We start from the raw sequence: 15802 nt of genomic DNA on the forward strand, positions 1-15802 counted from the left end.
TTCTAGAGTCAGACTGGTCGGGGCAGCTGGTTCCTACTCCTCCAAGCTGCTGCTGTCAGCAGATTGCAGGCTCCAACAGCTGCAGTGTACGGGAGTGCAGAAGTGGAACCTACAGCCAGGACTGCAGCTCCACCAAGCCTGTTAATCAACCCCCACATCCAGTGTGAGCACTCCAGCACAGCGCATCTTGGGCCCAGCAGAGACAGATGGCAGTGGATGAGAACGTGGGTGGATGATGGTGGACAAGCAATGTGAATTCCGGACGCAATGCATGAGAAAGTGCGTGGACATGGCCGGATGCTGTACAAAAGGCTGGGCAGTGGGCCAGAGGTCCTTGCCATTACCCAACGCCTGACAAAAGCCGTGCCGCCGCAGCCTCGATGCCGCCACAGCGATGGACCCCCACCACTGCTGCTCTTGCCAAAGGCTAAATGCCTCCCCACTACACAGAGAATCAGTGTGCTCAGACAGAATGACTCCTGTGGGGATTTCATGGGAAAGACTGTTGAGCATGTGGTGGCCATATATATTACTGAAATGTGCTGTTTTGGTTGGGGTTGTTTGTTTTTTTGCACATCATAAAAGTAGCATGTACACTATTGACTACTAGTACTATATAAACAGTAAACAGCTGTTAACACAATGGCTAACAGAACAGATAAAAGGATGCACTTGTCTTTAAATCACTATAGATTATTCATTATTTATAGATGGTAAAAACTATTGGCAGGTACTGGCACCATAATCTTTTTATATGATATCCTCTTGCACTTGTGACCTGCAAGTTCTGTCTTGTGTAAACACAATAATCTGATTGGCCAAAAAAAAGAGAACTCATGTGTCGTCTGTGCTTTAGCAAACTGTAACTGAAACTTGGATGTAACCACACTAAGTTCAGGTCACCTAATGCAATGACTAATGTACTGGATGTCTTGCTGAATGCAACAAATACAGACCACAAACAACTGGCTGTTGAGTGAGCTGTTGTAGGGAAAGAGAACTGCTGGCACGAACAGTCTCTCATTCCCTCTCAACTGCAGTGAGCGGAAGAAATTAATTTGTAACAGCAACACAGTCCCACTAGGCCTCAAGGACTGTGAATTCATTTTTATTCCATTTAATTTTTAATGCCAATTTACATCGTCATGATGATCAGTGGTATACTGTCTTGAAACGACTAGAAATTAGCCTGTTGCACTGTTTCTAAATCATTACGGATACCAACCTTGTAGGTACACCTAATACCATACTTAATACACCTATCAGATTACCATACGTAATACACCTAGTGGATTTCCATACGCAATATAGCTAACAGATCACCGTATATAATTCACCTAAAAGCTTGCCAAAGGTAATGCACCTATTTTGGTCTAAAGGTTGCACTCATAGGTTAATTAAATGCTGTATGTCTGCTCAGTACAAGTCAGTCACTTTCAGCTAGTTATCTTCTGACCACAGGATCACAACGTTTTTGTGTGGTGAACCATTAGCAACACGATAGTTACACTAGGATGGTAGAACGAAAGTTGTTATGTTGCATTGGTATAAATGTATCAGGGAATAGTTGTGGTACTGGAGTTTTTAATTATGTCAGTGTCACTCCTGGGTTGAGAGTGGCCTGCCAGACAAAAACATCAACCCATCACTCCTGTGCTCAGAAAGTGACCACTGATGAGCACACAAATTGTGTATAGCAACAGATGAGTCAAAGTCTCTTAACTGTAATGTGCAAAGCGTTTCTAATTGGTAAATGTTTCTAACAAACTTTTGAGTGTATGCTTTAATATATAATAATAAAACCTGAAATTCATGCAGACTGATTGAGTAAGAGGTCAATTACATAACTTACAAATTTAACCATGGCTCAAGAATACACGTTACAATTGTGCTTGTGCACTTAATAAAAATATGCAGTCCTATGTAGTAAGTAAAATATCCGTAATGCAATGGAATAGATGGACAAGAGTCAGTTGAAATTATTTGCCATTGTCTAAGATTTTCAGGAAACCTAAAAAAAAAACCAAAACCCCCCCGATTAATCCTCTGTATGGAGTCTGGGGTCCTCTAAACATGACCCTTCTTCCTGTAGAAATGGGACTAAAAACTGAGTTCAGCGCTATAAATGCAGTATTGGACATGCAGTTCCATTTGAACGGCTCTGTGCCACTCTCTGCTGTGGCTGTCCTTAAACTGCAGCTTTCCAGACAGCTGGCACAGCCCTATGACATGCCAGCACATGACCAAACTGATGGGGACAACACGAGCGATGTAACTCCCTCCTGCTGGATTCAGCAGGCCTGAGAGAGAGTGGGAAACTTGGTTGCTTTCTCGGCACAAGCAACATCTGTTTCCTGGTCTTATTTTATGATGGCAGAATCACTCTCTGAAACATTGGATATGCACATGAAAAGTATATCTCATGAATAGAATGACTGCTAATGTTAAGGAAATTGATACCTAAAAATAAAATAGAATGTTTACACTTATCTCACCATAAAATGTAATATTTGTGAAAATTTGATTCTAAGCTTAAGTCTGATAGCTGTTTAAACTGAACTGAACTGAGAATCTGTGAATCATTAACTGTGTTGGAAGGTTCTTGGAGAGACTCCTGCTTCTAGGTTGATTTTGGCACACCACAGAAATATTTCATCACAGTTGTTCAAACATCCAAGAGCAGAATTATAAAATGAAAACCTTTAATATAAGTGCACTATTGCTGGTAAACAATTGCAAAAATTCATACCCCCCAGTGCATTGTTATTGAGAAATGGAGCAGCTGAAGTATCCATCTAAATTTGGCTTGCAGTTTCATAACAAAGTCACCTGATACAATATCTTTACCAAGCATGTCAGAGGCCAAAGCCATATAAAAAAATCAGTGGCTCATTATGGTCAGCCACATTCCATTAGTCCAGAACACTCCCTGCTGGATCTGCACACAGTCACCCCCTTTCTCTAAACACCTGATCAGTGCACTCCTGTGACATGTGACATTATTCCAATGACCTCTACACAAGTAATTCTGGGTCATACCATGACATTTCCTGCATGAGCTTCACTGTGCTGCAGGGAGATCACATTGGCTGGGTGTGATCACTTGCCTACTGACCTTTAAGCTAACTAGATAATTACAAGTCACATGGCCAGTTTTCCCTGAATTAAGCCTTGCCTTGGACAAAATTAAAATGGTGATTCACATGTGGAAACATTAGAATTCATCTTCCTTTCAATTCAGGAAAACAAAGTACACCACAGACCTGCCATTTAAATTTTCTGAAAAACAATAGCAAGCAGTCAACTCTTCAAGCAGTCAACTCTATGCAAGCCTAAGTTAATGTAGTCCATCACAAAGTGGACTCTTACTCTGCAGTCTTTAACATCTTTATGGTTAGTTTCCTAAAATCCCTGTACAAAAGTGACCACCATCACAATACTGTCGTAGAGCAAGCACAACTTTGAATGGACACTACTTGTTAAGATAACCCTAACACTGTTACCTGCACATTATTTAGAATTGGTATCTAGTGTCCTCTAGTGTTTCATTTAAGCAGTAACTATACACTAACTTCATGAGGACAAGGCAGAATATTCTTTAAAGTCTGAACTATGCTGAACAAAAACCAGAGTACACACACACACACAAAACATAGGTTTACCATTCTCCACTTTCAACAAAAAAAAGGTGTCTGTCAAACAAGCAGTTATTTGCATAAAATATTCAATCATTTGAAATGAATGTTTTGCCATTGTCATTTTTTATGTTTTTATTTCTCAATGCTTATATTAATTTCTCAAGGTCTCTGCAAGTATAAGTTCATTAGAACACTACTTACCTTTTTTATTAAGCACATATTGTGGGTACTTTATGCATTTGCTAGTCTAGATTAAAAATTGTATATGATTAACTAGCTCTAGTAAATATCAACCAAGATACATTTTTAGGTGATAAACTGTAAAGATTAAAAGAAATGTAAAAAAAAAACAACAACAAAAAAACCCATTTTGCTAGACATTTATTCCTGTTAGTGTCAAAGTTAAGATTTATTTTATTTAGGTTTTTATCCAGTACTCAGCGACTGTTCTTTTGTCATTCTTGCAAATACCAGAGTCTGCAATGTTTACAATTGCTCAGAGTATTGCGCTACAATGATTCCATGAGGAATACAAGAATTTGGTCCACATGATTTGCCAAAACAATGTTAAAGACAGGTAGAAAGAACAATCCTTAACAAAATTTTAAAAAGAATCCCCATACCATTAGGTAAAAAAGGCAGAATATTCTTTATGAATTATATAACCCTTAACAACTCCAGCTCAGCATACATTATGAAAATTCAAACGTTAGATGATTTTGTTATTACTGATAGAGGAATTCAATGCCATGAGAAGTAGGGATGCAGAGGGTGCTGCAGCTCCCCCTAACAAACGGACATGCACATCCACAACCATTAATAAAAAACCCACAGCAGCCTCCACTTGAAGCATGGTCCCACAGTTATGGAAGATGTCCCCAATGTGGTATGTACATATATGCCTACCGCCACAATTTTTTTAGGTTCATGAATACTTTACACAACTGATCCAAATAATAAAAAGTTCATTGTTTCATTAAAAAGAGCATAATGTGCAACTTGTTGGTTTTGTTGGTGTTCACTGTTAAGAAATTGAATTCTCCAACACCAAGTGCTAAAGAACTCTGAAGCAAAGTACATAAATGGGTGATTTAGCTGTTATCAGAAGGCATCAGAAGGCAACGCTGGCTGTCTAACTCTCACCACCATGTGAACCAAGGCTACGCTCTGGAACAGCTTCAGGATCACAGAGCATTTGCTGAGTATTTATGTTCATGCAGAGAAACCTTTGCCTGGCTTTATACCTAGAGAGAATAGCTAAAAAAGGTCCAAGTCCTCACTGGCAGCAGTCTCATTCTGCTGAATGTACTTGAGGATGTCCAGCTGATCCATGGCCTGTGCAGTGCCTGAAGGAGCAATGGCTATTCCAGCTTGTGCCAGAGAGGAAGGCTTCTGGGGAACAGCAGGTTTGACCTTCAGTGCTGGTTGAGGTTTTGGGGCAATGGCTGGCTTTGGCCTCATAGTTTTATTAATCACTAAAAGCTTGTCCAAATCCTCTTCCACACTAAATGGGGAGACATGAGAACTCAGTAATTGGGTTTCACAGAGGAACTCAGGCAAGCAATATGCAAAACAGCACAACAGATTGTACTCTTTGTTCTGAAAGCACATGTTTAACTTGTTTATTAAAACATAAGCCAACTCTTCATTTATATCATAAAGAGCCATGAAAAGCACATTTGAGATAATTTCATGCTGCTGAAATTAAGTCACTTAAAGGTGATAGTGCTTTCTTGAGCATTAAAGTGACTGACTAAAATCAAATACATGCATGTCACAGATCGCTCGCCTCCCGCGAGTCACGTGGTTTGGCCAGCCACATGTAGTGGGAGGATCTGTTTGTGGCCACACCTGCACACACCTGCACCTTGTTTGTTTATATGAATTTGAAGTGCGCAGATTGTTGGTCATTGCGGATGTAACGTTTTGATGTAATGTTCCTTTTGTCATTGTTAAATGTATGCGTGTTTATTGTTAACCATATCATGTTCGTGTTGACGTTTATAATGCCTGCGAGTGCCGTTATCATTCTGGGTTTCTATGTAAATGAATGTACATCCCAGTCGCTGGAGTCTGTGTGTCCTGCCCCTTGCCCTGCGGAACTTGGGCCACCACGCGTTACAATGTATGATTATATCATAGGCTTTTATTGGTAATACAAATTAATAAGTAATCTTGTAAGTAAATGCAATGCAAATGTTACTACTATTACTAAATCAACTGCTTGTGTCTAATTTCTGTCTCATTTCAAACATTTGGAATTTTGATGGAATTTTTGATGGAATTTTGAACTGCTTAATCTCCAAAACCTTCAAGAAATGTTTTGTACAAAGGATCAGGTGTTTTCTACTAAAAACATGGGTGTTTATTTCTTCAATGCTAAGATGCAATGTGCTAGCAACACCAAGGTCATGGGATCGATTCATGCATATTCTCATATCGATGTAATATATGTTAGTTGGTCTGCATAAGAGCATCTGCCTTTCTGAAAACACTACAAGTTCCACTGAAACACTACAAGTTCCAATGCTGAAGCTGGCCAATTTTCACTCTCAGTTTTCTTTCAGGTGTCTTTAAGCCTTTATTGTAGCCATGCCGACATGCCAACAGAATTTCACGACATAAATGAAACAAATAAATCGAAGACAGACCTAAAGAGCTCCTCCTCCATGATTTCATCTAACTGAGATGAAAGAAAGGCTGTAGTCTTCTGGTAAGCATTAGGGAGCAGCAAAGAGTCCCCAAGAGTGACGCCCCCCCCTAAATCTGGATCCTCAAACAGTTTCAGGTTATCTGCAAAGTGAGGACACAAAGATTAATGTCTATTACAACACAAAGTACTCATGTTGAGGCCTTATTTTCTTTTTTAATTAATTTCATGATTCCTGTGTCTCACATATTTTAATGTATTTGCTACTGTGAAAATATGTACTACCTGATAATGTTATTACAGGTCATTTTCAGTGATGGAATCAAAAGCTACACTCACTGTCCATTCGGGCTGGCTGAAAGAGCTCCTTATCTGGGTCATCCCACTCATCAAACAGGAAGACTTTGTGTTTTGGTGCAGGTTTGGCCAAAGCCACTGCAGCTTTGGGTTTCTTAGACCTACATGGACAAAGAGTTGTATTTCCCATTTAACAATGTGCACTTTTAGGTAAAGCAGTATTATACCATTCATCGCCATTATGACAAAACTTTAGTATATTTGGATTTTCAACTATCACATCAAATGAGTAAATGCTTTTGGGGTGGAAACCACTTTAGCTTTGATAGAGAACTGGTTCTGTGAAAAAACATTAATCTTGATAGAGCACTGATTCTGCGAAATCACTATAGCCTTGATGGATCACCTGTTCTGTAAAAATGCACTAGCCTTGATGGAGCACTGGTTCTGTAAAAACGCACTAGCCTTGATAGATCACTGGTTCTGTTAAAGCAGCAGAAAGTGTATACTAAAATCTACAGAAAGAAAATCTATACAAAATTCCACATTATTTTACACCCACTGTGCATTCCTCTCTGTACCTAGCACAAGCCTGTTCACTGGCAAAAAACAGTCAGTGAGAACAGAGGTCCATATAACGCAGATATTATAGGCCATAAAATCACAATACAGAGCTGCAAAACTTAGAATTTACAAAGCTTCAGGGTGTGTTTTATATATATATATATATATATATATATATATATGTATATATATAAATATATATATATATATATTTTTTTTTTTTTCTTCTTTGAAACCCACTGTAAACATGTCAATACATTTTTCTACTTGAATACATTCACATGTGGGTTTAAAAACTGTCAACACATTAGTTAAAAACAAATTAAATTTGTTAGTTTAATGGTATGTGGACGAATATCATTGCTCTATGGAATTACTAATACTGTTCTCAAATATCATCAAATGTAATTTCATAAGGTTTCAATTCTATTAATAGGTTCAAAGAGATATAAGCTTAATAATAAAGATCCTGGTAATTCTGAGAATTACACCAAGACAGTGTCATGTAATTATCTTTAATTCTGGGCTACGTTTGAATATAAATCCATCGTGAAAAATGTAAATTTGAATATTATTTTAGAGACATTTGGCAGCTATAATGAGAACTGGTAATACCAAGATTTGCGTTAACAACTAGACAACTATATTTTATTAGTAACTTTTACTACAAATTTGTATGACATTTTGATACTTCATCAGCCTAACAGGAAAACATTTCAAGTTTCAAGTTTGGTTTATTCGTCACATACATAGTCATACACAGTATAACTCGCAGTGAAATGGTGGAGAGTGCTCTGTCCAAACTGAGGAAAAGAAAACAGGGGTGCATAGAGAAAAATAGATATTCTCTATATGTGAAATATATATATGCAAGATAAATATATATATTCTATGTATGTACAAAATATATTAACAATGTATGTACAATATATGTATATTATGATTATATACACAATGTACAATGTATATGGTTGTGTATATATGTACACAATCTACAGAATGTACAGATCCATTTCGTATAATAACATATCTACAGTTGTTGTGTAACAAGGTAATTGAATATAAATATATATATACAGATATACAGTTATGTTACATGGTGGTGGTGGTAATCCATATTACATATAATCCAATTACATATAATCCAATTAAATAAATATTGATACTCATAGGTAAAAACTGTTAACAAAATTTATGTTATTTCCAAATCAGTGTTTAAATTTTTTAAAATCATGTGCCTGTGGAGAAAGACTTACCTCACACCACCTAAGGGGTCAAATAACTCCTCTTCATCATCATCTTCCTTTACCTCATGTACCTTTTCTTCCTTCACTGGCTTTTTTGCTTCCTCAGGCTGAATATAGGGTGCTTCATCTTTTCCAAAGAAATCCAGCCCAGAATCTTCATCCTCCACTAACCAGTCAGGGGTGTTTGAAGGTTTGACATCATGGACTGTATTTTTTGCTCCTATATGCAATATTTACAACAGATGTGGCAAGGTTTACAAATGAAAAAACAAAATCCAAAAAATTTCAGTGCTTAGAAATTTCTCTTACCTAAGAACTCAAATAGCTCTGGACAGGTGGACAGAGTGGGGTGTTTGGAAATAAATCGCACAAGCTCATTGAAGGCTGTGCGACGCTCACGAATGTCAGCTTCACCCACAAACAGGGCCTTGCGAGGCATGGCAGGCAGATGGATGCTGGGATACTGAGCAGCTAAACTGTAGTAGAACTCATCAATCTCACTGTACTTCTTTGAGACCTGTAGAATGAATGATATTGGTAGTTTTCCTCAGGTAAATTACTTGCAAGGTTATCACAAATAGCAGACATTTGCATTAACTGAAGCAACATATAATTTTTATATGGCTAGGGGTTCTAAGGAAATTTATATTACAAAGGGACATGCACCCAAACTCACATCTGACACCAGAAGCACCAATGGCTACAAGCAATAGTACACATTTACCCAAAGCAACTTACAATTCTGACTGAACACAACTTGGGAAATTGAGGGTTAAACATCTTACTGAAGGCCCCAACAGCAGCAAACCAGTGGTGGGGGGACTTGAACTGGCAACCTTCTGACTACAAGTCAAGCACCTTAACCACCTGCCTCACACTTAACATGGCTCAAACTGATATCACAATTAACTGGTGTCACAATGACACCATGTTCAAAGTGAACTACCTATACTGCACATTCGTACTATTCAGCAAATACATTTCTATGAACGTTCTTGGATAACTAATTTAGTGTACACAACTTGTTTTGTAGGCACAAACTTGTCTGGGATGTAGTTCAGAAACAGCACTTTTATACGTCACTCTGAATAAGGAGTGTCTGCTAAATTCCTTAAAAGTAAATGAACATATATAATCATTCACTGAAACACAAAAGCACAAAAAAAAAAAAAAACAACAACTACAAACTTTGCTGTTACAGAATACACTTGGCAAAATGGACTTGATAAAAGTAATTACAAGGAGCATTTCTGTTTCTGTCAGCCAAGGAGTCTGTATTCATGGTATGTAATGTTTTTTGCCATTGAAAATAGTTCACTGGGGATGGGGATAGAGTTTTATTGCAATTACCTTTAAGAAATTATTTAAGGAATTTATGTTTAAACTGTGTGTGGTGCAAAGCAATTGTCTAATAAATACATAGATGGGCTAAAATGTGAAATAAGGTGAACTCCCCCCTTTAAGCCTACTCCAAGACGTCTATGAAAAACTAACACTTAAAGAGTAAATTAGTCCATATTTTAGGTTTTGTGTGCTTACATCCACCATCCATGTACAAGCTTTCTTATAATAAGATGTGGTGGGTAAAATGCCTCTAACCAACCATATTTCTTATCCACTAGCACTTTCTTTGGAATGCTGTACTTAATATTGTTTTATTTTATATTAGTTTATTATTTTAAGATATCATAAGTATTAGTAGTATCTAACCATTTGTGTAAATTATACTATATGGCTAAATGTATGTGGACACCTGACCATCACACCAATATGAACATAAAGACCAAAATGTCTAAATTGCTAACAGCATACAAAAGACCTTCAATGGCTTTTAGTGGAACTAAGGGGCCTAGCCTAAACCCTGAAAAATAGCCACAGACCATCACCCCTCCTCCAGCAAACTTTACTGTTGGCACTAGGCATTGCGGTAGGCAATGATTTCCTGTTATCTGCCAAACCCAGATTTGTCCATCAGACAGCCAGATAGTAAAGTGTAATTAATCTTTCCAGTGAACACATTTATATTGCTCCAGAGCCCAGTGTTGGAGTGTTTTATACTATTCCAGCTGATGCTTGGCAATGCGCACAGTGATTTTAGGCTTGCGTACAGCTGCTCAGCAATTTTTATGCACTATGCATTTTCAGAACTCTGTGAACCCGCTCTGTGAGCTTGCATGGTCTACCAGTGACCCACTATTACTCCTAGAAAAGCAGAGCAAAATTTCCACAAACTAACTTGTGCCAAAGGTGAAATCATGACAATGCCACGTCTAAAGTCATTGACCTCCTCAATACAATCTATTCTACTACTGTTTGTCTACTGAGACTATATAACTGTGTGCTTGATTTTATACACCTGAACTCAGTAATTACGAGGGGTGTCCACATACTTTTGGCAATATAGTTGTTTACCCTATCCTAAATGTGCTGCTGTGTAGAACCCAATAAAAGCACAGACTAAATCCTTTGCACATTAAGAGGCCTCCATTTGCTGTAGCAGAAGAAAACTTAGAATCTAAGAGAAAGAAATACACAAAAAATTGTTTTAATTTAAATAGTCATCTATAAAAGCAAGAAACCTAGAGATGCTGAAACAACAGACACCCACCACTAACTGTACAACATCTCCTGGTTTGTGTTTAGCATTCTTAAAGGCAGCAAGACGGGTAACCACAACAATCTGGTACTCTACATGGCCAGTCATCATGGATCCTCTGATCTCCTGGTAGAGGGGCACCTGCAGATCGATACCAGTAGCCTCATTCTGCAGAGGCCTGTTGGGGACAAACAAATATTTCGTTTGTATTTATGTGGACACCTTTCTCAGTTCTCTAGAGCCTGACAGTGCGGTAGCTTGACAGCTAGGTTAGCTTAGCTAACCTAAGAACTTTTACCTTAAAGTTGTATGACATAACATAGCTGTCACTTAAGATGGCTGGCTAGGTCAGCTTGCTAGGAGAGCTAGCGGTTAGCTAGCTAGCAAGCATTACAAAGAAATTCTGATCAAGATACGTTTCTTGTTTATAAATATTCTTGCACATTATGTCCACTTAACTAGGATATCTACTTCCACCGTAGTCTGAAACTTTTTGTGTCTCTGGATGTATTACGCATACTATAGCCTCAGTCTGCCAAAAATAACAAGACATTACAACCAATCCTAAGTTCTTTCCCTGCTTGAAACAGTTACCTGCTTGTAATAAGTCCATCTGGCATTACTGAACGACGAAGCTTTGCTAGTGTCCCAACTTAGCTTAGTGGCTTTTCTAAAACTTGTCACCTAGCTAACGTCAAGCTGTTGTCATTTCACTCCGCGTGCACAAAATACAGACGTTCTTCGGATTCTATCGAACCAAACGACGGACCTATCTAGCACGCTCGTGACCAATGCCAAATCACGAGACACAACTGTTAGTGATAGCGCGGAGGAGAGTCTTTCATGTTGGAGCTAACGCTAGCTGGCTGGCTACTCAACTGTTAGCAAGCAAGCTGGCTCTAGTAGCGAGGTAATTTAATCCTGCTCAGTAAGACAATTGCTAGAGTGTCAAGTCTATGGAACTGCTTATGTTTGGCTTTCGAGGGGAAAACGAGTATAGATGATTCATGTTGGCTCAAGTGTCCCAAGTTGTTGTTGTTGTTTTTTTTTTTAAAAAAAAGGTTCGTAGTCGGCAGGATTCGAACCTGCGCGGGGAGACCCCAATGGATTTCTAGTCCATCGCCTTAACCACTCGGCCACGACTACACGCAAACAAGTAGCGGAATGACATCTTTTCAGCGATATTAACGTAGAATTTAAATAGAATTTGTTCCCAGAGGTCGTCGACACATTTATTCTCGCATCTAAGATGGGTTCCTAGGAAGCAATACTCTTACGAACGTTGCCAAAGTGTGTCTACATTATTATGTTAAGTAACTTTAGTTTAGATAAATCCACTTGGTGGTGCGCTAACACCACCACCAATTGCTGAAAAATGAACTCGAGGAAATGGTTGGTTATAACCATCTAATTCGAGATCTGGCTACTAGGATTGTAGCCAGGAAGTTGATCTAAAGCTTAATACTGTTTAATTTATTGTAAAATTACCCTTAATTTATGCTTATTTTAGATTGTTGCGAATACAACAGTATACTCTAGAATTTGGCACATTATGAACAAAATCTAATTGACATGGTCCCATTTATGATTTATATTTATCTTACATCGGCAACATCCATCACTTGTTGGGTTATAAATATGAATATGTAACATGTAGGCCGGAAACCTTTAGTTGTGATGATCAAAGATCTGAATCACAACATACACAAACAAAAATGAGATTGTTCATGAATCAGGCCATGACTAGAAAATAAAGTTTTGTAACAAAATATCCAACTTCACTATTCGGGCAATAGTTTACAATTTCCATAAAACTGGAGCTGTTGTCAACGTGACAAATCTTACTATCACTGAAATTTATAACTTGATCAGATTTGAGCTGTGGTCAAATGATGAATAGAATGTTTTAGCAACAAACAAGTCTAAATCATGCAATAAAGTAAGTAACTCCTGCTCTAATCTATCGTGATGGATCTGTGATGTGGAGCTATTTTTCTATTAAATCTGACTGCCTCAACTGGACTAATAACTGGATACATTTTAATGATACAAATATACTCCATAATATCATACCTCATACCCACCTTCATAATACTTCCACACACCTTTCTGACATTACAAGCTTTTCACCTGCTATTACTGATGAAAACTGAAGAAAGAACCAATGTCTATTTCAGACTTTAATGTCCAGAAACAACTACAATCAGAGGTAATCAATTGGAATGAACAAAATATTTAGACCAGTTTCGAATAAAGGGGCAGTCTTACTGCCTACTTATGCCCACACTCACATATCATGGTTAAAACTGCCTTCCAAAAGACCAAAAATCAAATGTTCTTGTTGGAGTTACTTCAAGACATGTAGGCTACCAAGCACAGGCGATTGAGACAGCACAGAGAATACATCAAACCAGAGACTGCAGAAGTTGTAATATACTCACTCACACTTACAGCTGGAGTGTCTACAGGCATGTGTTCTGGCTATGCACCCCACCACCTCATGATTTTAGGCTGCCTTCCTTGTCAAGCAGGAAGGCTCAACATTGGTGAGATCAGGTGGTGTTGGGTAGAGATGTACCAAATACCTATAAACACTACATTGACATCATTTGCAGTAAAACCTTTATTTTTTCTGCACCACTCAGTCCCTGTCATCCTCCTTAATTCTCTGCTATAATCCAAGTGGTGAAATGTCAAAGTGGAACAGCTAACTGTGGTATTGCTCAAAAACAGGACAGATTATTTTGTGTATAAAAATGGTTTGTAAATTTTCTTTTACCTTTAAAACAGATCTAAATGTGTTGATTGTCTAGCCAGCAATAATGTATGTATGTATGTATGTATGTATGTATGTATGTAATTAAAGTAAGATACATAATGTGACATATCTGTTTCTGAAAATCTCTGGGCTATGTGTTTGCTGGATTGAAGGCACCACATAACATCTGTTAAAAAGTGCAGTCAATATTACATTTCATTGTCTGCTCCACAGGGCAGGATACATACACATTATCTGATACAGTGTAAACCACTTTTTCATATATAAAAGACTGTTACAATAACATTTGTACAAGTATCTGTAAATCTACAAGGTTAATCAGATTTTTTTGTAGTTTTAACGTTTTTGTCAAATAAAATATTGAGTGTACTGAATACAATATTAAAAATATGTAACAAACCAATTTAATACATAGTACTAGATCTGTACAAAATTCCAAACCTCCTCAGTGAAGCCTTTACTAACAAGCCTGAACTGGAATGATCTCTATTAACAAATCAGGTGTGAATAATACTGTGAATAATAACAGTTTTTAGCATGCGATGCTCAATGTTGTGCAACTGATTTTACACTTATTCATTTTCTGAGTGCTGAGTGCTTAAAGACCATTTTATATAGGATCTAAAAAATCACTACTCATTATGTACACGTCTGAATGAGCACTACGGAGGTGTAGCAGTTTATTTGTTGTATGGAGCTCAGCTGGCTTGGCTTCACTGATGCAGGTCTAGTGTCAGTCTCTTAGAGCACTGGTGGAGAGATCACATGTCACTTCTCTGCCACACTGGGCTCAGAGGGCTCCTCCTTTGGGATGCACTCATCGGCCTTGGAGGAGGCTACGAAGCCTGGTAGGCAGGTGCACTTGTATGAGCCATCTGTGTTGGTACAAACTCCGTTCTTGCATAGCTCCACTTTGTCACTGATATCCTCACATTCATTTATATCTATATGAGGAGGTGGAAAAAAGAAATTTGCGTTATTAGAGTGTGCAGATCAAAGTGTATTGGTTGTTCAGCTCAGCTGTTGCTGAATGAGGATTTTTATTGTTATTTTTGTCCTCAGTTGTGGCTCTCACTCGAGTAATTTAATATTAAATGAGTAGGGATTGGAAAGCCTTTTGCTGGATGCCTTTTAATTTGTGAGGTGAAACACTGCCTTTTGCTACCGGTGTCAGTCAGTTTAAGTCTTGATTTAATAGTATAAAATCATCAGTAATCATCATATTAGATTAAAAACATTCTCAAGGAATATTTGTGAGGGACATCTAAGAGTCCCACTGAGAGGCAAATCCTGGGAATCTGTCTAATGGAACATGAGATGAAATGCATCTAAAACATATCCAGTATCTGAAACAGTATGGAATTTGGTAATCACTGATGTTCCATCCTAAGGAAGATTTCGTGTGACCTGAGCTTGAAACTGTAGTCTTTACTGGTTCTTGTAAACACTGTCTGAATGTTCACTCATTATATTTGTATGTAATTAGGGAAGTAATTGAGCTTTTATTTTTAACAATGAATTAATATATTTTTATTATAGTTTCAGATATGTTTATATGTTATGTTTATATGTTTTCCTTTGGGCAGATATCGTTATCATTATACTCCTGTAAGAAATTTCTTTTGATTAGGGCCTTCTTAATCCCAATACAAAATGTTACATATCACTGTGACAGAGCTAAGCAGGTAGCAGGATCCTTTGGGCATGTAGAAGTGCTTTACCATGCTTAGTCTATAGCTTCATATGAAGTTGATAGTGTAATCTTCACACCCACATATCAGCAATACTGATATGGGATATGGCAGAAAGCTTCTACATTCAGAATTACAGTGACAGAGAAATAAAAAAGGACCTTACCAACGCATGCCATCTTGCTTAGGTCAAGTTCATAGCCATCAAAGCAGTCGCAGGTGTAGCCCTCTTGCACACGGACGCAGCGGCCATTCTCACAGCCATTTAATATGCCACACTCTTCTGCTCGCAGGCCCTCAAAGCCTTCATTCTGATCTAAAGACATAAACTTTGAGTTTG

At 37.9% G+C, this 15802-nt stretch overlaps 2 protein-coding genes and 1 non-coding gene across 7 annotated transcripts in view; all 3 read right to left on the reverse strand.

Moving 5' to 3' along the window:
- Positions 1-4002: 4002 nt before the first annotated feature.
- hs1bp3 (HCLS1 binding protein 3) lies at positions 4003-12015 on the reverse strand. Its single transcript, XM_027015323.3, has 7 exons — positions 11587-12015; positions 11005-11170; positions 8706-8913; positions 8406-8616; positions 6628-6746; positions 6290-6431; positions 4003-5142 (listed from the first exon to the last, which is right to left on the reverse strand). The coding sequence occupies exons 1-7, from the start codon at positions 11610-11612 to the stop codon at positions 4896-4898; spliced, it is 1119 nt and encodes a 372-aa protein (XP_026871124.2). The 5' UTR covers positions 11613-12015; the 3' UTR covers positions 4003-4895.
- A 41-nt stretch (positions 12016-12056) lies between these two features.
- trnas-aga (transfer RNA serine (anticodon AGA)) lies at positions 12057-12138 on the reverse strand. The gene has a single exon. It is a non-coding gene; the product is annotated as a tRNA-Ser (tRNA).
- A 1021-nt stretch (positions 12139-13159) lies between these two features.
- LOC113580675 (latent-transforming growth factor beta-binding protein 2) overlaps positions 13160-15802 on the reverse strand; it is an 82657-nt gene continuing 80014 nt past the window's right edge. For all 5 annotated transcript variants that reach the window (XM_081721190.1, XM_035532709.2, XM_035532708.2 and 2 more), the window contains 2 exons: positions 15629-15778; positions 13160-14715 (listed from right to left, as the gene is read on the reverse strand). In XM_081721190.1, the coding sequence (XP_081577316.1) occupies positions 14540-14715; positions 15629-15778 (326 nt within the window). In that variant the 3' untranslated portion in view covers positions 13160-14539. The remainder of the gene's footprint in view (positions 14716-15628; positions 15779-15802) is intronic.

Source organism: Electrophorus electricus, chromosome 10 (assembly GCF_041902795.1).
Source record: "Electrophorus electricus isolate QZ-2024a chromosome 10, ASM4190279v1, whole genome shotgun sequence".
NCBI lineage: Eukaryota > Metazoa > Chordata > Actinopteri > Gymnotiformes > Gymnotidae > Electrophorus > Electrophorus electricus.

Excerpts from the sequence above, each read along its gene's own strand:
- hs1bp3 (XM_027015323.3), bottom strand. The coding sequence starts at position 11,612 with ATGCCAGATGGACTTATTACAAGCAG. Across the intron at positions 8,617-8,705 it reads AGAGCTATTTGAGTTCTTAG|GAGCAAAAAATACAGTCCAT; the intron begins GTAAGAGAAATT and ends TATTGCATATAG. Across the intron at positions 5,143-6,289 it reads ATGGAGGAGGAGCTCTTTAG|TGTGGAAGAGGATTTGGACA; the intron begins GTCTGTCTTCGA and ends CTCCCCATTTAG.